We start from the raw sequence: 23,821 nt of genomic DNA, 5'->3' as shown, positions 1-23,821 counted from the left end.
GGGCACAAGCACGTCATCGTGCCCGTTCTTCTTTGTTGGTTTACGGTGCTTCTTTGTTGCTTTTAGCCACTTCTTTGTGGCTGGAGGACTAGGCATCGAAACCGGGAACCGAAATTTTTAAATTTGAACAGTTCCAGGACAACCGAAACGTTAGTCCCGGTTCCAATCGGTTCTCGATTCTTGATGCACAACCCTAAGCATGACTATGCAAAAGTTACTTCTAATATATAATTACCCTTCTAGTTGTGGAGTCACACTTAGTAGTTTGTGTTTGATTCTACTAACAATTAACGAGGGGTGATGAAACCATAATATCTTTGGCGGAGGTAATAGAGAGTAACAGGAGCGACAAATAAATATGTATACAATATATATATATATATATAATATGTCAATAATAATTTAATTAAGCTGAGGAGCTCCTCCATGTCGTGGTTCACCACCATCTTGTGCCATCTATAGGCAATTATTAACCTTTCAGGGGTGTCAGGGGTAGCGCTGCACAATATTGGAAAAAAATGTGATTTTCTTAGACCCTGCAATATATTTTGCAATGTTAAAAAAATATAGGATAACCTACATGTAACGTGAAAACCAGCAGACATTTCTCTTTTTATTTGTATGAAGTCTACCTGTATTTATTCGCACAGTATTGAGTAATAGTCCCGCCAGACATGGACTTAAAATAATTTCTTTTCATGCCAAGTTATCATGTGGTCCTTATATTGGGTAAAAAAATTTTTTTTTTTTTTTAAAAAAGAGTTGGGAAATGCTTAACTGTCACCCCCTAAATGTGTTAGGATATCAATATCTGCGAAATCTAGAAGTTGCTCAAGGCCTTTTGAAATTTTAATGAAATTCGAATTTCTGGAATCACTAATTTTTACAGAAATTGTACCAAGAACACAGTCGCACAACAAAATAAAATTTTATATTTTTAATAAATGCACTGTTGTAGTATGGGCGGCACGGTGGACGACTGGTTAGAGCGTCAGCCTCACAGTTCTGAGGACCCGGGTTCAATCCCCGGCCCCGCCTGTGTGGAGTTTGCATGTTCTCCCCGTGCCTGCGTGGGTTTTCTCTGGGCACTCCGGTTTCCTCCCACATGCATTAATTGGAGACTCTAAATTGCCGTAGGCATGACTGTGACTGTGAGTGCGAATGGTTGTTTGTTTGTATGTGCCCTGTGATTGGCTGGCAACCAGTTCAGGGTGTACTCCGCCCCCTGCCCGATGACAGCTGGGATAGGCTCCAGCACGCCCGCGACCCTAGTGAGGAGAAGCGGCTCAGAATATGGATGGATGGATGGATGTTGTAGTATGGCAAACAACATACAAGTACTGGTGTAGTACATCAAAATAAACAAACTTGTCATGCTATTATGACAATGTTGCAACAGTATCATCATAGTTTAGTTTCAGTGATCAGTACTATTGTCACTCAAAAATGACAAATATGCTACATCAAGACAAACAAGAAACTCTTATGACTTGAAATCACAGCTATATTAGTACTATAGCATGATGATAAAATTAGTGCTGTCAAACATTTAAAAAAAATTGGGATTAATTATGATTTGTAATTCTTCCTCTTTTCTTTTCGGCTTGTCCCTTTAGGGGTCGCCACAGTGTGTCATCCTTTTCCATCTCTGCTTCCTGTTCTCTTCAGTGCCACTGTCTCTAATCCGTACATCAAGGGTGGCCTCACCACTGTTTTATAAACTTTGCCCTTCATCCTAGCAGAGACTCTTCTGTCACATAACACACCTGACACCTTCCTCCACCCGTTCCAACCTGCTTGGACCGGTTTCTTCACTTCCTGACCACACTTACCATTGCTCTGGATGGTTGACCCCAAGTATTTAAAGTCGTCCACTCTTGCTATCGCTTCTCCCTGTAGCCTCACTCTTCCCCCACCACCCTTCTCATTCATGCACATATATTCTGTCTTACTTTGGCTAATTTTCATTCTTCTGCTTTCCAGTGCATGCCTCCATCTTCCTAACCGTTTCTCCACCTGCTTCCTGCTTTCACTGCAGATCACAATGTCATCTGCAAACATCATGGTCCACGGGGATTCCAGTCTAACCTCATCTGTCAGCCTATCCATCACCACTGCAAACAGGAAGGGGCTCAGGGCTGATCCCTGATGCAGTCCAACCTCCACCTTAAATTCGTCTGTTACACCTACAGCACACCTCACCGCTGTTCTGCTGCTCTCGTACATGTCCTGTATTATTCTAACATACTTCTCTGCCACTCCAGACTTCCGCATGCAGTACCACAGTTCCTCTCTGGGTACTCTGTCATAGGCTTTCTCTAGATCTACAAAGACACAATGTAGATCCTTTCCATCAACATCCTCAAGGCAAATAATGCATCTGTGGTACTCTTTCTAGGCATGAAACCATAATGTTGCTCGCAAATACTCACTTCTGTCCTCGGTCTAGCCTCCACTACTCTTTACCATAACTTCATTGTGTGGCTCATCAACTTTATTCCTCTATTGTTCCCACAGCTCTGCACACATCACCCTTGTTCTTAAAAATGGGCACCAGCACACTTTTCCTCCATTCCTCAGGCATCTGCTCACCCGCTAGAATTCTGTTGAAAAAGCTGGTCAAAAACTCCACAGCCACCTCCCCTAAATGCTTCCATACCTCCACAGGTGTGTCATCAGGACCAACTGCCTTTCCATTTTCCATCCTCTTTAATGCCTTTCTAACATCCCCCTTACTAATCATTGCCACTTCCTGGTCCATCACACTTGGCTCCTCTACTCTTGCTTCGCTCTCATTTTCCTCATTCATCAAATCCTCAAAGTATTCTTTCCATCTATCTAGCACACTACTGGAACAAGTCAACACATTTCCATCTCTACCCTTAATCACCCTAACCTGCTGCACATCCTTCCCACCTCTATCCCTCTGTCTGGCCAACCTGTATAGATCCTTTTCTGTGTCAACCTGGCATACATCTCATCATATGCCATCATACCATCATACAAGATGGCGCCTACCAGTGTGGTCGCCTGGGTTACGCGCTCTCTTGTATTGTTTTTGTTTTTGTGTTTTTCGTTTGTCTTTGGAGACATTACACGACTCACTTACACAAGGTGAGACTTGCTAACCATCAAGGAGGCTACTCCTTGATGGTTAAACTTGCATCATTCATTCTGGCTGGCGTGTACATTCCGCCTCAAGCTAACACAAACGCAGCACTGCTAATGCTCGCCGAACAAGTCAACGAAATTGAAAAAAAACACCCGGACTCACCCCTCATTATTCTCGGGGACTTTAACAAAGCTAAACTCAACCACGAACTCCCTAAATACAAGCAGCACATCGACTGTCCTACCAGGGAAAATAAGATTTTGGAACACTGCTATACTATGCTAAAAAACGCATACCGTGCCAAACATCGTGCAGCACTCGTCTGATCACTGCTTAATTCACTTAATACCGAAAGATGGAACTTCGAAGCTTTTTAGACTGCACAGACTAGAGTGTCTTTGAAAATTCAGCTGGCAAACCTGGATGAATATACGGACACTGTCACATTTTATATCAGTTTCTGTGAAGATGTGTGTGTACCAACAAAGTCATTTCGCACATTCAATAACAAGCCGTGGTTCACTGCCAAATTTAAGCAGCTTCGCCAAGCTTAGGAAGACGCATATCAAAGCGGGGACAGGGCCCTGTATAATCGAGCTAGAAACCAGCTGACTAAAAAAAATTAACATTGCAAAGAGGAACTATGCAGCAAAGTTGGAAAAACTGTTTAGCGCTAACGATACGAAATCAGTCTGGCATGCATTCCAATCGCTGACAAATTACAAGCGACGATCCCCCCAAGCTGAGAAAAATAGCACACTAGCCAACGACTTGAATACCTTCGACTGCAAATTTGAAAAGGACACTTTCACACTCCACACCCACCACCGACCACTATCACACCAACGACTTCTGCGTTAACCATCCGCAAACAGGATGTGAGACGCATTTTCAAACAACAAAAGATTAACAAAGCGGCAGGCCCAGACCATGTGTCCCAATCGTGCCTCAAAGTCTGCGTGGACCAGCTACCTCCAGTCTTCACTCAGATCTTCAATAGATCTCTGGAACTGTTTCATACGCTCCACCATCATTCCAGTCCGCAAGAAACCGGCAATCTCGGGTCTAAATGACTACAGACCTGTCGCCTTGACATCTGTGGTCATGAAGTCCTTTGAACGTCTCATGCTGGACCACCTCAAAAGCGTCACAGGTCCCCTGCTGGACCCCCTGCAGACCTGTTTGCCTACCGAGCAAACAGGTCTGCGGATGGCGCAGTCAACATGGGACTGCACTTCATCCAAGAACACCTCGACAGTGCAGGGACTTACGCAAAGATCCTGTTTGTGGACTTCAGCTCAGCGTTCAACACCATCATCCCTGAACTCCTTTCCTCCAAGCTTCTCCAGCTCAGCGTCGCACCTGCCATCTGCTAGTGGATTTACAGCTTCCTGACGGGCAGGACACAGCAGGTGAGGCTGGGGGAGGCTACCTCATCCACACGCAGTATCAACACTGGGGTGCCCCAAGGTTGTGTCCTCTCTCCACTGCTCTTCTCTCTTGACACGAACGACTGCACTTCAACGCACCCGGCTGTCATCGGCCTCTTCAAGGACGGTAACGATTCTGCATATCGACAGGAAGTGGAGCGGCTGGAGCTGTGGTGCAACCGACACAACCTGGAGCTGAACTCGCTCAACACTGGACTTCAGGAGGCATCCTTCGCCACAGCTGCCCCTCACGCTGTCCAGCTGCCTTGTGTCAACTGTCGAGACCTTCATGTTCCTGGGAATTACAGTCTCTCAGGACCTGAAGTGGGCGATCAACATCAACGGCGTTCTCAAAAAGGTCCAGCAGAGGATGTACTTCCTGCGGCTTCTGAGAAAGCATGGCCTCCCACAGGAGCTGCTGAGGCAGTTCTACACAGTGGTCATCGAATAAGTCCTGTGTTCTTCCATCACAGTCTGGTTTGGTGCTGCTACAAAAAAAAAGGCCAAACGCCGACTGTAACGGACAATCAAAACTGCTGAAACGATTGTCGGTACACCCCTACCTTTCCTTGAGGACATGCACACTGCCAGAAATAAGACAAGAGCGTGCAAAATCCTTTCGGACCCTCCACATCCCAGTCACCAGCTCTTCCGGCTCCTTCCCTCAGGTAGGCGCTACCGATCAATGCAAACTAGAACTAGCAGACATTCCAACAGCTTCTTCCCTCTTGCAATTAACTTCTTAAACACCTAACCTACAATTCCATTGCAACATGGTGGCAATTTTTATGTCTTTGAGTTTGTTGTCATATTTCTGTCGGGCCAATTATATATTACTCGTGCACTCACTAGTAGTAGTCTCACCACGCTGCACTATTTGCATATCTGTTGTTGACCAATACTGGCCACTGATGCCAAAGTAGCATCTATACCATTTGCACACTGACTGAGGAGTACCTGCAATATTTGCACAATCAACATTGTCCCAGATTATCGTACTATTCGCTTGAAGTCTCGGCGCCCTTTGCACAATGGTCATTGCACCGGACTATTGCAATATTAGTCATTCGAACTGCTCTAAGTGCTGGACGACTTTTTTTCTTTTTGCACAATTGTAAAAAAAAAAAAAATGTTTATATAAAAATTATTAAATTTTTATTTTATTTTTTATGTACCAGAATTACCAGATAACTAGCAAACCTTCATTGCTCAGTGACTTTTTTTTTTTGGTCAATGTCTTTATGTCTCAAATGTGTTCTCTGTCAATTGGCTGTCTGTTGTCGTACTAGAGCAGCTCCAATTACCGGAGACAAATTCCTTGTGTGTTTTTTGGACATACTTGGCAAATAAAGATGATTCTGATGCCTCTTAACTTTTCACTACGTTGCATCTCAATGTATTCCTTTCTCCTCTTCTCGGTCCGCTCAGTGTCCCACTTCTTAGCTAACCTCTTTCCTTGTATGATTTCCTGTACTTTGAGGTTCCACCACCAAGTCTCCTTCTCTCCTTTCCTGCCACAAGATACACCAAGTACTCTCCTGGCTGTCTCTCTGATCACTTTGGCTGTAGTGGTCCTGTCTCTTGGAAGCTCTTCCTGTCCACCGAGAGCATGTCTCACCTCTTCCCGAAAAGCCGCACAACGCTCTTCCTTTCTCAGCTTCCACCATATGGTTCTCTGCCCTGCAGGTTAACGGAGTCGGGGGAAGATGTTGTTATCCCAGGCCACGACCGATCAGGTATGGAATTCTTTAGATGAACGCTCATATTTGTTTGTTTTAAGCCGGATGCCCTTCCTGACGCAACCATCTGCATTTATTTGGGCTTGTGACCGGCCTACAGTTTGCACTGGCTTCTGCCCCCTATAGGGCTGCATTAGCACAATGCATCACATGATATGGTAAAAAAATCCTGAATTCATTGCATAATTTTAAAGGTCTTGCTCAACCTCCAAATATTGATTAATATAGATAACATTCTTCCCAATCATTTTTATATATTCATACATATTGTTGGGGTGAGAACATGAACTTGTAAAAGTTATTAAAAAAGGACCACCCTACCAGTTATACTGTAGAATCATTGTCACATTCCTAACACTATTTGTTTATAATCAGGCTATTATTTTACACCTATGTTTTAACATATGCATTAGTATTGATCTATTATATATTAGTATTTCTATATTTGAGTGCATTAGTTTAAGCAAAACACGTTATGTACAACTGAAGTTTGTCTCTTTAATAATGCCGTGACTCTCCCCCCTCCCTCCAAGTGTAATCTGATGCGACATGCATTCGTTCATCACATTCTGAAGAGGAATAGAAGAGAAAACAGTATCCTTTACTGTCATTGCACTGGGGATTCAATGAAATATTGGGGGTGCTCCCTTGGAGCACTCCGGGCTGCTGTGTGTGTTTTGTTTCATGGGTTATAATTTACCATAACATCGTTGCTAATCTTATGAGCAGTTCCAACCAGGTTCCTCTGCCGGTCACTTATTATTATAACAGTTGATTGCCTGCATATCAATACACCAACATCGCACAAGACCCTGTGATGTGACTATTGCGCACTCATACATTGCGATGAAGATGCTCAAACAATATAGTTTGCAGCCCTATCAGTTGGGCTACCATTACTTGCGCAATTTGCGGCAGGGCCCGGTAACTTTCCATCGCAAACAGCGGGGGAACACTGTACCTTGAAACTGGAGAGCGAGATGGTCCTTATGAAGTTGATGCAGAAAGCAACGCCAAGTAGATCCTGCAAGATCCATATCCACCTACAAAAAGCACAACTTGGTTTTAATACACAAAATGTTTTAAAAGTATTATTAAATTGGTGCATTGGACCGTCTGATTTTGAATGGCTCTTAAATTTTACAATTTGGAATTCAATCAGAATACGTCTTTCAAATCACAAAAATGTGGTTAAGCATTGTCACGTGGGAGATATGCGCATCTCCTGCGAGACTTCAGCAAATCCAAAGAAACTTCAGCTTCCTCCCCAAGTGTGTTTTGAGTTTGCTTCAACCTTGTTCCTTGTTTTTTGTCTGTTTTGACAAGTCTGTCTGCTCAGTACAACATGAGCAATATGACAAATTTATAATAATCCGTAAACACGTGTATACACACACACACACACACACACACACACACACACACACACACATATACAAGAACAACTTATTACACAGTGAATGTCCTCGAGTGATTTTAACCGTTAGTCCTGATGTCATTGCAAGGATAACTTTCAGTGGCATCTGTCTCTCAAAGATAACGGCTTATTTTGAGTCAGTCAAGCACATGAAAACAAGCATACATGCGGGGCATGGGTCGGACGGTGTCTCCATAATCTTAACAGACGACACATGATGTCATGAGAGGACAGGAGACCAACAGTGCACAGGAAGCTGAAGTGGCAGCAGGAGGAGTTAAGGGGGGGAGATTTATTTGAATAGATTAATATGGAATTTCCACATGCATATCCTCTCTGTCTCCAACAATTAGTGTTGCTCAGTATTATCACTGTAATACTGATTTGCAATTAAATTATATTTGTATATCAAAACTTGCTTGTCGAGTGTTGTTTCCTGATTGTTTGCATTTCATCCATCCATTTTCTGAGCCGATTCACCTCACTAGGGTCGCGGGCGTGCTGGAGCCTATCCCAGCTATCATCGGGCAGGAGGCGGGGTACACCCTGAACTGGTTGCCAGCCAATCGCAGGGCACATACAAACAACCATTCGCACTCACATTCACACCTACAGGCAATTTAGAGTTGTCAATTAACCGACCATGCATGATTTTCAGTGCAACAAAACTCTTAATCTTACATTTACACATACACTCGGCAAGAAAAAATATTTTTGGGGTATTCCTGTTTCCACCTCTTCACCACACCTACAGCATCAGCCTTCCTGCAATACCTTGAGCTTCCCTAAAATAGCACAATAACCAGCGTACCGTGAGATTAATACCGTGATAAAACCGAACCTTGACATTTAGCAAACATTTGAGTGCACTTGACCAAACAGGGCAAGCTCAAGTTTGCCACAGGCAAGCAAAGATTTTTGGGCACTTGCCCTCTAAAAAGTTAACTTCGAGTCCTGGGACCTCTGCTTTGCGACGCTGCATCCTGGCCGGCGGTGGCGGTCCCCCTCGAAGAGATGACCTGCTGAATTATTTCAGCATATTGTAACAGTAGCACTCTATAGAAGTGTACTAGTGAGTGTGTATCTCAAGTCGGAAGTCATGGGTGAAAGACTATCACACGGAGAGAGAGAAAAACTATTAAAACTCCCCGTTACAACATATCCCTACCCCATTCCATTACAGTAGTCCCAAAAATAAATAATAAAAATAATGATGAAATAGCTCCACTCTACACAAAGACAGATAGAACTCCAAAAATAAATCTACCATACTTCTTTCCCGCTCTTCAAATAAAATTTCCACATTTCAAATTAAACCATCACAGGCTGCTCAGAAAAATAAATCATCCTACATTATCACTATGTGGAAGAAAAGAAACTAAGGATTCCCATGCCTTTAAGAGTGTTCCTGCATTTATGACTTGACTTGAATTTTTGGACTCAAGCAAATAATTTACTGTCAGTAGTAGTAGCAGATATCCAAATGGGAGATAAAAAAAAACAAAAAAAAAAAAAACCAGTAAATACTGTAAAATTGTTAGACAATTTCTCAATGGACAGTTTTGTCATTGTGAGGATAGCATGATTATTGCTGTAGCAATAATAGCTTTTTGGAGGTACCGTATACAAATATAAAAATTGGATGGACGGGGATAGAAGTGCACGGTAATATATGATTTCAAGATGTCTTTTTCACAAAAACCTGTGGGAAAACACACAGAAACGACTAAAGCCTTTCGAGAAGTCAGCCAACAAGTAAAAGGTTTTTCAGTTCTCCTGCTTCTGTCTCTTTGCCCCACCTGTATTGTGAACCTTCATGCAATACCGTGAGCTTTCCCACGATATTGTAATTATTATCCTACCATGAGATTAAGACCAGACTAGTACTACCTTTTCCAGTATCTTAATTTCATTTTGTTTTTTTCATTTGTTGTTGTTTTTTCATTTGTTGCTGTGATTTATCATTTACTATTGTGATTAGTTATTTTTTGTTGTGATTTTTTATTTGTTGTTGTGATTAGTTTTTTTGTTGTTATTTTTTTTATTTGCTGTTGTGCTATTTGTTGTTCTGATTAGTTATTTGTTGTGGTTTTTAATTTGCTGTTGTGTTTAGTTATTTGCTGTCGTGTTTTTAAATTTGCCGTCTTTAGTTATTTGCCGTCATGTTTTTTAAATTAAAGTAAGTGGCTAAATATAGCAACTAAGTTGTTAAGCTGGAAAAACAGCTCCTCGCTTGGTTGCATGCCCGAGTACCTGCTTTCATTCCTGTAGACACCCCAGACCACAGAGATGCTTATGCACACAGAAGCCAGAATGAGGGACCTCACTGAGAAGTTGGTGTTGTGAACGGTGAAGCTGAAGACGAAAAAAAGGATTAAACAAAGGAAACCTTTAATGATGATTTTACTTTTACCTAATGTCAGATTTAAAGATGCAAATACCTCCCATTGGCACAGCCCAATAAATCCAGCACTGCATTAATGCAATTGAACAGCGCATTGGCAGACGCAACGCAAAATATGGCGATGAAGACGTAAACTGTTGGAAAAGAAACACGCCAAAACAGTTCAAATCTTTTCAAATGGGAATTTTTCATTTCATGTCCCACCTACTTAGAATGTTGTAGAAGTAATACATGAGGATGAGGACGCCGCACATGAAGGCAACTAAGAGAACCACTTTGATAGGAGAGTACACGGAAAGGTCTTCGCTATCTGCTTTGTTGTCTCCACTTGCTCCTCCTAGACCCAAATTCAAACGCTCACGTCTGAGAACACAAAGGAATGACATCATTATTATGCTTTTGGCTTTTTATTACACTTAAACTGCATTTTTAAATAGACTGTAAACTGACACTTATTATATATACAGTGGAAAACATTCTGCACTTATTGGGAAAAATATACCCATTAAGAGCATGATGTCTTGCATGGCTTTTTGTTTTTTTTAACTAAATAAAAAGACGGATCACCATCGTACATGATGCCAGGAAAGACTTGAGACTTCATTTCAACAATCATGATTTGCTTTATCTTTGGATTGTTGTGGCTTTTATTGCAACTTATTCCATAAGGGGTAGCCTTAAAAGGATGCTAAGAGAAGAACCTTCTAAGAAGAACATTAAGATCGTCAAGCGATTGTTTTAATGGGTTTTACAGACAAGTCTTTAGAATTGTGCGCCTTCATTGTAGTAACACTTTGTGCCACAACATGCTGGGCAGACCTGAGACTGGAAGACATACAGCACAACAGAAGAAGAAGAACAAGAAAAAAAGGCAGAGAATGCCCCCAACTAAAATTAGTTTCAATATGTTTAAAAAGCGGCAGCACGGTGGCCGACTGGTTAGAGCGTCAGCCTCACAGTTCTGAGGAGGTACAATCCCAGGCACCGCCTGTGTGGAGTTTGCATGTTCTCCCCGTGCCTGCCTGAGTTTTCTCCGGGCACTCCGGTTTCCTCCCACATCCCAAAAACATGCATTAATTGGAGACTCTAAATTGTCCGGAGGTGTGACTGTGAGTGTGAATGATTGTTTGTTTGTATGTATGTGCCCTGCGATTGGCTGGCAACCAGTTCAGGGTGTACCCCGCCTCCTGACCGATGACAGCTGGGATAGGCTCCAGCACGCCCGCGACCCTAATGAGAAGCGGCTCAGAAAATGGATGGATGGATGTTTAAAAAGCATGTGGGAGGGTTAAAACTATTTTTAAAATTTACATCCTAGATGTTCACTTATCGTAAGTGGGTCTGGAATATAGCCCCTGCGATAAAAGAGGGGTTCTCTGTATTTCCATTATTTCTGATAAAAGAAAATGTCAGAATCGGAACAAATCAGCATCCTGGAACAGATTGCGTTGCAATTTAGATGTTTCCTTGTCCATTATCATGTGATTGAAAACTAGTGATGGGCAAATGATACAGAGGCTTTGGAGCTTGTGTCACTCTTCCTGAAGCGGAGCAAATCGAAACGCTGTGTCGGACCTCGTATCAAAACACCAGTGTCACGTGACCGATGACGTATCGCTTCATGCTTCATTCCTTCAAAATGTTTCGAAGCTTTGCATTGGCTCAAGGTGTTTCATTTATTCTTTGGGTTAATCTGCAATGTGTTTTAGAGTATGGGGGAGAGCATCTCCATATTTTATTGTCATGACAATATAATCATTATTTGGTATGAATGAACAAAACACTTGAATGACCATAAAGATTTTTATTGTGGTTATGGGAAACACTGCCTGTGCTACAATCGTGCTCTTTAGTGGTTGGTATGGCTTCAGTTGTCCACCGGATGTAAGAGTCACTGAAGCCTTGAAGGTTTTAATCTTTTTCGGCACAATTGTTAGGAAAGCCTCAGTGCTTCATGAGGCTTAACTTGCCCACCACTCGTGTAAACAGAAAGCTTATCTATCAGTAAGCTCTAACCTCTCACAGGCTCCACTCCAATAACCACCCAAGGCAACGGTGGAGATGGAGATCAGCAGCATGACGCCGATGCTGGCGTCGATCTTGGAGGAGGGCGGCGCATAAAGCCTCACCTGCATCTCATCACCGAAAACCTGATTTAAAAAATTACACCGTTTAGCAAGTGTCAACTTTCTTGCTCAGTGAAAACTGAAAGAAAAGAAAAAACAACTAAAGGTTTCAAGAAGGAGTTTAGGGACAGGCAAAGGTTACCTGTTGTGCTTCCACAAAGTCCATATACCTCATGAGGGCCAGAGGAATTTGGACCTTTGAGTACTCAGAGTCATTGGCTGATGGAGGGACCTGAAAAGACAAGTTGATCAGAAGACATTGAATAAAGCTGGCTGTGCTCCTGTCAACTTCCTGCTATATGCATGACACATTGATTAAATATGTATATGCTGACACTGCGAACCGCTGATTTACCACTTCCGTGTCCATAATTTACTTCTGCATCTTGTTTAATTTGTATGCTGATACACACAGAGCATGTTCCAAAGTGGAAAGTCCCAAAAGTGGTATGACTGAGTGTCGATCTTAAGATTTCTGTGAAAATATACCTCAAAAGCCAGATAAAACCTTGAGTTCAAATCGTCAAAGTGTGAAATGTCAGTAAAAATAACCTCAGCTCAGTGAGCATCTCAAAGGATTACCTCAATTCAAGTGTGTTGTGGGAAAGAGGATATGTATGATAACCATACTACCAAAAACAGAGCCAATTGCTAGATTCTCAGTCCAATTTGTGTTCCCCCTCATACGCTCAGATTCACCTATTCGTGGATTTTTTTTTTTAACTTGTTCTCCTTTATTTGCTGAAAAATTGTGGTTGTGCTCAGGTCAAAGCCTTGTACAATATGTAGAGTGGAAGCTTGGTTTTCGTGATGAATGTGTTCCAAAAAGTCTGACTAAAACAAAATCCAAAGGAATATTACCCATAGGAAATACAGTATATCCAATGAATCGGTTCTAGACAAACAAAAACATACAAAATAAAAAATACATTTTATAAAGAATAACTATAGATTAACATCCAGAAAATAATTAAAATCACCAATGAAATGTCTCAATGAACATTAAACATCACTTTTACCTTTACAGGAAGTCCTCGAGTTACGACGCACTCGACCTATGACGTTTCGACTTTAGGACGCCCGTGCCTCGTCCGCCATTTTGTCCCAGCACCATAGTATTTCTGCTTAGCTAGTGCATAGTGCTTGTCTGTGTTTGTGCGGTGGGAGTATCTTTGCCTTTTTCGCCCTCCTTTTTTCACACTCTCAGCAGTAATGGTAAATACAGCCTCTTATTTTTTTATTTTAATGTATTTTAGTTTCTTTATACGAAGTGTTAACCTTTCCTGCTACGGTCACCTGACTGTGGTCAGGACACGCAGGTGTTAACTCCCTTCTCTCGTTGCACAGCTGAGCTGGGTGGTGGCAACAATAAAGGCACGAAGCACCGATTTGCTGCTTTAATGGCTTTATTAGCTCCTCTGCACATTCAACGTCAACGTCCTCCGCTAGTCGCTACTCTTCCCCGATCGCCGTCACTACACTCCAGATGCTAAAGTTTGCTTTTAGCTGAAAGCATCGATTTAAATTTTAATAATAAAGGAGTCCCTGGTGTTTTGGTTTTCTTGCCAATCACACACATGGAATGTGGTGACTACTTTTACTCTCCTAGTTTAGCGTCACTGAAGTCACTCAGCTCAAAAGGGGCGTGTTGTATCTACCCATTCATATCTGTGGCTAAAAGCAAAGTGGCTAATGACTAGCAAAAATCTGGAAGAATCTTAACAACAAACAGTATAATTTCACAGTCCATGATGCTACCGTATCTGTCTAGTTACTAAATTTTGGTTTTATTATACAGTAAACACCCTTACAGTCATCGTTCCGCATTTGTAAAGTCTCATATTATTATTATTTTTTTTTTTTTTACCCAAATTCTGTTATTTGATGAAAATCTCATCTATTTGCTGTTTTTGTGCTTAATTTTAAGCAATTACAGTATTATTTTGGGGCCATGTAGCAGAATCATAGTGTTGCTAGGTTTAATTCCCTAAGTTTCATCTGCATTTGAGATGTCCTGTTTTGTTGGCCGTCCTTAAATGCACCTCAAGCATCGTCAAAAGTAAAAGTACGATTCTGCTTCGTTGCAGCCACTGATAGCCTACTTTTCTGTTTCAATTTGTTTGGGTATTCACTAACATTTATTATGGTGTGTAAAGGCCAAAAGGCGAGTTGACTAAATATCGGTAATATAAAGTGCTTGAGTGCATATTTGTTGGCCCATGTGTGATGTCGCATCAGTTTGTGCTCGAGCATGTTACTGAGCCTAGTATACCAGTTAACACTATTGATGAGCAACATGTGAATGTGGTTTATTTTGTCATTCGGCAGTTTCCCAGTGTGATCAGGGGAGCTCTGTGCAATGTGGGGAATCCATCCCGGTCTTCCCGGGTCATGGTGGTCTTTGTGGCGGCATCCCCTGTGGCTGCAGAACCTCTCGGTGTGGATGGCTCCCACAGGTTTGTTTTTCCCTCACCTGGATCCTCAGTGCCTTGCCACGTCTCTATACTATTAATCAATACTGTACGTGCTGTGTGCGTGTGTACGTTGCATGTTCATGTGGGTGTGTTTTGCGTTTATATTGTGGTGGTGAGAGGGGTGGGTCTTGTATATTCCTTTCCATTTTAATTGTTGGTTTTGATTTCTGCAAAGCACTGTGTTGCATTTTAATGTATGAACAGTGCTATATAAATGTTGATTTGTTTGATATGAATAATTAATTACAGTACTGAATAGTCATTCATGGTTTGTGTACAAGCTAGATACATGGTGTTGGTCTTTGATGATGTTCTGCGTTATGCTCCTCTAAAATTGAAGTGATTTGCCAGCATTTTGTGACATCTATGGTTAATTAAAAACCCCTTTTAAAGGGGCTTCAATTATTCGCAAATAGCGGGGGTTCACTGTCCATCCATCCATCCATCCATCCATCCATCCATCCATCTTCTTCTTCTGCTTATCCAGGGTCGGGTCACAGCAGCTTTAGCAAGGAAGCCCAAACTTCCCTCTCCCCAGCCACTTCATCCAGCTCTTCTGGGATGATCCCAAGTTGTTCCCAGGCCAGCAGAGAGACGTAGTCGGTCCAGTGTGCCTAGTGTACTCCCCAGGGCCTCGTCCCGGTAGGATATCGCGGGAACACCTCTCCAGGAAGGCATCCAAACGAGATGCCCGAGCCACCTCATTTGGCTCCTCTCGATGCAGAGGAGCAGCGGCTTGACTCTCAGCCCCTCAAGGGTGACTAAGCTTCTCACCCTCTCTCTAATAGAGACTGGACACCCTGCGGAGGAAACTAATTTCGGTCGCTTCTCAACGTGATCTTGTTTTTTCGGTCGCGACAGCTCGTTATCATAGATAAGGGTAAGAACGCAGATCGACCGGGAAAATGAGCTTTGCCTTTTGGCTCAGCTCTTCTTCAGCATGACAGACAAATGCAGAGTCCGCATTACTGCAGACGCTGCACCGATCCACCTGTCGATCTCCCGCTCCATTCTTCCCTCACTCGTGAACAAGGTCCCAAGATACTTGAACTCCTCTACTTGGGCCAGGATTTCTTCCATGACCCGGAGAAGGCACGCCACACTTTTCCGACTGACTACCACGGCCTCAGATTTGGAGGTGATGACTTTAATCCCAGCCAATCGCTTCACACTTGGCTACGAACAGCTCCAGCGAGAGTTGAAGATCACAGCCTAATGAACCCTCGGTGGAGTCCAACTCTAACCAACTTCCTGCCGGCAATGCCGTCCAAACTCCAACACCGGTCGTACAGGGACCGTATTAGGCTCGACGTCAACCATGACTCTTATGAGGACTAGCGCAATAGAAAAAGGATAGCTTGTGTTGCATTGTGTTATGTTCAGATAAATGACACACTGGCTCAAAAAAAAAATTGTCCTACCAGAGTTTTGTTGCTAGCAATGAGCAACGTTGTAGCCCCGAGGGCCTGAGCAACCAGAGCCTTTTGACTGAAAGTACAGTCACCCCTCATCACCACCAAAACTTTGCCTTTCACCACCTCCGGACTGACTCCTGAGGAGTCACACAGTAGCGTGGACATCAGGTTCACCAGAGGATACTGCACCTGAACAACAGAAGACAAACACCCGACATTTAAAAACTTTGGAAGACACTAATACCCCGAAATGCTCCCCGGGCGCTTCAGCTGCCCCCTGCTCCAGTGTGTTCCACTAACATGTAACAACACTGTTCACTGTGATGGGTTAAATGCAGAGAACAAATTTCGTGTTCATGCATGCATGTTCATGACAATAAAAGGTGATTCTTCTTTTTCTTCATCATGAGACATTTTGTTAAGCATACCAGCACAATCTAATGAGATTCAATTAAAAGAAAATATTTGCTTCACACTGTCAGAGAAGTATTCATTAAAATTTTTGTTATTGCAGTAGTAGTTTGCAGAACCGCACTGCGTCATATTGATACAGTTGTGCTAATAGGTTTACATACCCGGGCATAATTTATGATTTCTTATAAGATATGAATCTTCTTTTCCTTTTGGCTTGTCCTTTTAGGGGTCGCCACAGCGCGTCATCCTTTTCCATGTAAGCTTATCTTCTGCATCCCTCTCTCGAACACCAACTGCCCTCATGTCTTCCCTGATGACATCCATCAACTTCCTCTTTGGTCTTCCTGTAGCTCTCTTCCTCTAGCTCTCCTCATCATCCTTCTACCAATATACTCACTATTTCTCCTCTGGACGTGTCCAAACCATCGAAGTCTGCTCTCTCTAACTTTGTCTCCAAAACATCGAACCTTGGCTGTCCCTCTGATGAGCTCATTTCTATTTTTGTAATAATTTTATTATAATTACATCATGGCTGGCCTCACAACTGTTTTATAAACTTTGCCCTTCATCCTAGCAGTCTCTTATGTCACATAACACACCTGACACTTTCCTCCACCCGTTCCAACCCGTTTCTTCACTTCCTGACCACAAGTAAAGTCCTCCACCCTTGCTTTCTCTCCTCCCTGTAGCCTCACTCTTCCCCCATGACCCCTCTCATTCATGCACATATATTCTGCCTTACTTCGCCAAATCTTCATTCCTCTGCTTTCCAGTGCATGCCTCCATCCTTCTAACTGTTCCTCCACCTGCTCCCTGCTTTCACTCCAGATCACAATGTCATCTGCGAACATCATGGTCCACGGGGATTCCAGCCTAACCTCATCTGTCAGTCCATCCATCACCACTGCAAACAGGAAGGTGCTCAGGGCTGATCCCAGTCCCACCTCCACCTTAAATTCCTCTGTCACACCAACAGCACACCTTACCACTGTTCTAACATACTTCTCTGCCACTCAAGACTTCCGCATGCAGTACCACAGTTCCTCTCTAGGTACTCTGTCATAGGCTTTCTTTAGATCCACAAGGACAATGTAGCTCCTTCTGACCTTCTCTGTACTTTTCTAACAACATCCTCAAGGCAAATAATGCATCTGTGGTACTCTTTCTAGGCATGAAACCATAGCGTTGCTTGCAAATACTCACTTCTGTCCTCAGTCTAGCCTCCACTACTCTTTCCCATAACTTTCCCATAACTACTCTTTCCCATAACAACGTACACACGCACACCTCCTCATTGTGTGGCTCATCAACTTTATTCCTTTATAGTTCCCACAGCTCTGCACATCACCCTTGTTCTTAAAAATGGGCACGTGCACACTTTTCCTCCATTCCTCAGGCATCTTCTCACGTGCTAGAATTCTATTGGACGAGCTGGTCAAAAACTCCACAGCCATCTCTCCTAGATGCTTCCATACCTCCACAGGAATGTCATTAGGACCAACTGCCTTTCCATTTTTCATCCTCTTTAATGCCTTTCTAACTTCCCCCTTACTAATCATTGTCACTTCATGGTCCACCACACTTGACTCTTCTACTCTCCCTTCTCTCTCATTTTCCTCATCAACTCCACGATGTATTCTTTCCAACTATCTAGCACACTAGTGGCACCAGTCAACATATTTCCATCTCTATCCTTAATCACCCTAACCTGCTGCACATCCTTCCCATCTCTATCCCTCTGTCTGGCCAACCTGTATTGATCATTTTCTCCTTTAGTGTCCTGGCATACATGTCATCATATGCCTCTTGTTTGGCCTTTGCCACTTCTACCTTTGTCCTGTCGCAGCTCAATGAATTCCTTTCGCCTCTCCTCGGTCCTCTTAGTGTCCCACTTCTTTTTAGCTAACCTTTTTCCTTGTATGATTTCCTGTACTGTGAGGTTCCACCACCAAGTCTCCTTCGCTCCTTTCCTGCCAGAAGATACACCAAGTACTCTCTTGCCTGCCTCTCTGATCACCTTGGCTGCAGTGGTCCAGTCTTCCTGAAGCTCCTCCTGTCCACCAAGAGCCTGTCTCACCTCTTCCCGAAAGGCTGCACAACACTCGTCCTGTCTCAGCTTCCACCACATGGTTCTCTGCTCTGCCTTTGTCTTCCTAATCTTCCTCCCCACCACCAGTCATCTTACACACCACCATCCTATGCTGTCTAGCCACACTCTCCCCTACCACTACCTTACAGTCGGTAACCTCCTTCAGATTACATCGTCTGCACAAGATGTAATCCACCTGTGTGGTTCTACCTCCACTTTTGTAGGTCACCCTATGTTCCTGCCTCTTCTGGAAAAAAGTGTTCACTACAGCCATTTTCATCCTTTCAAAGTCTACCACCATCTGTCCCTCCAAGTTTCTTTCCTGGATGCCATACTTAGCCATTACTTCTTCATCACCGCTATTTCCTTCACCAACATGTCCATTACAATCTGCAACAATCACGACTTTCTCTCTGTCTGGGATCCTCAGAACTACTTCATCTAGCTCCTTCCAGAATTCCTCTTTCACCTCTACGTCACATTCTACCTGTGGGGCATAGCCACTAATCACATTATACATAACACCCTCAATTTAAAGTTTCAGCCTCATCACTCGATCTGATACTCTTTTCACCTCCAAGACATTCTTAGCCAACTCTTCTTTTAAAATAATCCTGACTCCATTTCTCTTCCCATCTACACCATGGTAAAATAATTTAAACCCTGCCCCTGAACTTTGAGCCTTACTGCCTTGCCACCTGGTCTCCTGGACACACAATATATCAACCTTTCTCCTAATCATCATGTCAACCAACTCCTGAGATTTTCCTGTCATAGTCCCAACATTAAAAGTCCCCACATTCAGTTCTAGGCTCCGTGCTTTCCTCTTCTGTTTCTTCCGAAGAACCCGCTTTCCACCTCTTCTTCGACTTCGACCCATAGTAGATTAATTTCCACTGGCGGCCTCCAGGTTGACGGCGCCAGTGGCGGACATTGTTAACCCGAGCCACGACCGATCCGGTATGGAATTCTTTGGATGAACGCTCATATTTTTTTGGCAAAGTTTTAAGCCGGACGCCCTTCCTGACGCAACCCTCTGCATTCATCCGGGCTTGGGACCGGCCTACAGTTTGCACTGGCTTGTGCCCCCCATAGAGCTGCATTTTTCAGAGAATATGAAAGATAACACAAAAACTTTTGTTGAATTGTTGAAATTCTTGCTGATTTATTAAAAAAGAAAAACTTAAATATCACACAGCCATAAGTATTCAGACCCTTTGCTGTGACACTCATATTATTAACTCGGGTGCTGTCCATTTCTTCTGATCATCCTTAAAATGGTTCGACACCTTCATTGGAGTCCAGCTGTGTTTGATTATACGGATTGTACTTGATTACGAAAGCCACACCCCTGTCTATACAAGACCTTACAGCTCACAGTGCATGTCAGAGCAAATGAGAATCATGAGGTCAAAGGAACTCCCTGAGTTTTTCCGTGACTGTTTTCAAATGGCCCATCCAGAGCCCTGACTTAAACCCAATTGAGCATCTCTGGAAAGACCTGAAAACGGCTGCCCACCAACTTTCACCATCTAACCTGACAGAACTGGAGAGGATCTGCAAGGAGGAATGGCAGATGATCCCCAAATCCAGGTGTGAAAAACTTGTTGCATCATTCCCAAAAAGACTCATGGCTGTATCAGCTCAATCGGGTGCTTCAACTAAATACTGACCAAAGGGTCTGAATACTTTAGGCTGTCTGATATTTCAGTTTTTCTTTTTAAATAAATCTGCAAACATTTCAACAATTCTGTTTTTTTCTGTCAATATGGAGTGCTGTGTGTACATTAATGTGGAAAAAAATTAACTTAAATGACAAATAGCTGAAATATAACAAAGAGTGAACATTTTAAGGGGGTCTGAAAACTTTTCCTTACCCACTGTATGAGCACAACTGAAGGTGTGGTGTAATATTTAGCCTCGCTCATACAGCTAAATAAGGTAAATCGATTAAGGGCATATAAGGAATGACATCCATCCATCCAACCTTTGACTTGTTGCTAGCCATAATGTACATTTTGTTTTTCACTCATGGAACACAGATTTAATTTAAAGTACACTACAATTAAAACAATTATTTGAGTGAGCATAACCTCGAAAAGTGAGAGCATCTTACAGCAGTATCGAGGCTTTTTGACAGGCGGGTCCAGGACTGATTGTAAACGATGCAGAATTCCTGTTCTTTGCTTCCATCTGAAATATGCAGGATGCCCTCTTGGCAGTTTATCTGTGGGAAAGATGCAAAATGAGCCTCAATTTCAAACAATCTATAAAGTAGTTGATGAACCGTTAAATTGCATTTAATACAAATGACAACTTGTGATACTTTGTTGTGGCCACGTGCTACATTACTGTAATAAACACCAAAAAGTCAACTTTCTAGTAGAGATGGGACAAACAACATTGCTGCGTCAGCACTGTGCCGAGTGCACAAGAGTGAAACCCCGTATTGGTGCCTGTATCGTTTTAAGAAAAAAAAAATCATGTGACCAATGCATGAAGTGTGTCGTTTGGATGTGCTGCGCCAAATTGTGTTTATAAGGAAACAAACTGTGTCGACATGTTGCGGATTTGTTGGATGTAGTTTTGCTTGCCCTCACACTCCACTGACTTCATGGATCGTTCCAAGACGTTTTCCCCAGTCTGGAATAATTTTTATCTTTTGACGCCAAATAAGGTAAGTATTTTTCTCCTTTGGGCATTGTTTACTGTTAATGTTTTAATTAAATATGTTTGTACTCTTTTCTGGTAAGAGGTTTGAATTGTTTTCAGAGAAATTAACTTTTTATTTTATCCTAGTTGAAGTGTCGGCTCTGCTCCACAGAGCTGTCTAACATCGATAAGAGCACTTCATTAATGCTGAGGCATTATAGTGTTCGGCATGGCAATGAAGAATTGGCAGATACTCGTGTGAGTACCCTTGGTATGTTGAAATTCTCACAAAAAAAAATATTTTTCAAAAATAGTTTATTACACACAAAAGGCTTTGTATGACTGTAATATTGTTTGGAAAAAATAGTCCTTTAATAAGCTTTTAACAAAATATTTCCTTTTGGCTTGCAGTTCCTAACAAGCAAGCAGTGGATGAGGATGTGGTCAACATGATCATCAAAGACTGTCAGCCACTCACCATTGTTGAAAATGAGGGCTTCAGGGACCTTCTGAAACTTATCAACTCGCACTTAGGACTACAATTTTTATGCTCACCATCTTCATCTGCACCCTGTGAAAGAGTTTTTTGTAAGGCAGGGGAACTCGTGTCTAAGAGGAGAAATGGCCTTGGAGCAAATACACTTCAAAAGTTTTTGTTCCTCAATAAAAATGCATAAATTAATAAATGTTTAGTCTTCTATTTCATACGAGTGAACACTTAAGTTAACAAAATTCCATACATAAGTGCATCTTATAACAGACATGCAAACACCAAAGGCATGAAAAAGGTGACCAAAAAAAAAAAAAAAAAAACGATGGAGGGGAAGTCTGGGGGGGGGGGTGATCCCCCACCGGATAATTTTTTTTATTTTAACAAATTAAGCAATCTGGAAGACTCTGAAGAGTACAATAAGACAAAAATCAACATTTTCTTCACTCAGAAAAACATTTATTTACACCGCTCAAGTACATGATGTACAAATTTAAGATTAAAATAAAATTCTCATTCTGTGCTTTTTTGTTTTGGCCTCCAACTTGAGCCAAGTCCAGCTCCACCTGCACCTGATGCCTGCTTCAAACTGTGCCACATGAATAGCCTCCTCTTCTTTAAAGGTTAAATACCGTATTTTCACGACCATAAGGCGCACCGTATTAAAAGGCGCAGTCTCAGTTACGGGGTCTATTTCTGTATTTAACACATACATAAGGCGCACCGTATTATTGGGTGCAGGCATGGTAAAACATACGCTAGCTTAAAACATACAGTAGCATGCATGCACGCTAAAACAATGTTTTTAAAAAGGCAGAAGGAGCAAAACTGAGTTCGGTTGTACTTTATTGAAGTATTTAACAATGTACTCACGTTATTTTTTGATCAATCCTCATCCACAAGCCATCAAAGTCCTCCTCTTGTGTATCCGAAATGATGAGCTGGGCAAGTTCTCCATCAAACACGCCAGGTTCCCTCTCGTCATTGTCGGAGTCAGTCTCGTTGCCGTGCGGCTCCTCAGAATTGACACCGGCTTTTACGAAAGCTCGACCAACAGTACAAGCAGACACGTTACCCCAAGCATCCACAATCCATTCACAAATTGTGGCGTAACTCGCCCGGCGCTGCCTCGTAGTCTTAGTAAAACTGTGTTCGCCATCTGTCATCCATCGCTTCCACGCCGCTCGCAACTTCACTTTGAACGCCCTGTTTACACCGATGTCTAGCGGTTGGAGTTCCTTAGTCAAGCCTGCCGGAGTGATGCCAAGCTTCCTCACTTGCTGCATATGGCAGAGCTATTGCACTCAGTCGAATGGTGACTTGAGACGCTTCTCCCGGCTGTTCTTTGCTCATTAATCCATTGCTCGAGTGGGTCTTCCAACTCGGGCCACCTCGCCTTGTTTCCGCGGAAACTCAGCTTTGTCTTCTTGACTTGGCGAAGTTCGTTTTCCTGCTTCCTCCACTTGCGAACCATGGATTCGTTGATCTTGAATTCTCTCGCAGCTGCTCGATTCCCATGTTCCTCTGCGTAACTAATAGATTGCAGTTTAAACTGTGCTTCGTAAGCGTGTCTCTTTGTAGGTGCCATTTTCGGGGGTCCTTAGTCCAACTTGGGCCACCTCGCCTTGTTTCCGCGTTTTGTTTTTCTTTTTTTCCTGCGGAAACTCTGCTTCATCTTCTTGACTTGGCAAAGCTGGTTTTCCTGCTTCCTCCGCTCCTAGTCAGTCAAGCGGTCAAAAAAAGGAAAAAAATAAAATACAATTTAAACATATTTTTTAAAAAGTCAAGTCGCTCATCACACAACAATATTTATAGATGTTGGAAGTTGGTGCACACATAAGGCGTGCCGCATTATAAGGCGCCCTGTCCATTTTGGAGAAAATTTAAGACTCAAGTGCGCCTTATGGTTGTGAAAATATGGTACCCATTATTTCCGTCATCTTGTAATGTTGGTTTGACCTGACTGATTAGAATACACGATCTGACTAGAGCAGTGATTTCCAACCTTATGGAGCCAAGGAACATATTTTACAATTGAAAAATCGCACGGCACAACAAA

General features: G+C 42.6%; 1 protein-coding gene across 4 annotated transcripts in view; it reads right to left on the bottom strand.

The window, feature by feature from the left end:
* zgc:123258 (uncharacterized protein LOC641502 homolog) overlaps positions 1-23,821 on the bottom strand; it is a 44,657-nt gene that overhangs the window by 11,775 nt on the left and 9,061 nt on the right. For all 4 annotated transcript variants that reach the window (XM_061668296.1, XM_061668305.1, XM_061668314.1 and 1 more), the window contains exons 2-9: positions 20,737-20,847; positions 16,124-16,306; positions 12,371-12,460; positions 12,119-12,252; positions 10,311-10,465; positions 10,140-10,236; positions 9,952-10,053; positions 7,243-7,324 (exon numbers count right to left, since the gene is read on the bottom strand). In XM_061668296.1, the coding sequence (XP_061524280.1) occupies positions 7,243-7,324; positions 9,952-10,053; positions 10,140-10,236; positions 10,311-10,465; positions 12,119-12,252; positions 12,371-12,460; positions 16,124-16,306; positions 20,737-20,847 (954 nt within the window). The remainder of the gene's footprint in view (positions 1-7,242; positions 7,325-9,951; positions 10,054-10,139; positions 10,237-10,310; positions 10,466-12,118; positions 12,253-12,370; positions 12,461-16,123; positions 16,307-20,736; positions 20,848-23,821) is intronic.

Source organism: Phycodurus eques, chromosome 2, assembly GCF_024500275.1.
Source record: "Phycodurus eques isolate BA_2022a chromosome 2, UOR_Pequ_1.1, whole genome shotgun sequence".
Classification (NCBI taxonomy): Eukaryota; Metazoa; Chordata; class Actinopteri; order Syngnathiformes; family Syngnathidae; genus Phycodurus; species Phycodurus eques.
This window is presented reverse-complemented; position numbering and strand designations above follow the sequence as displayed.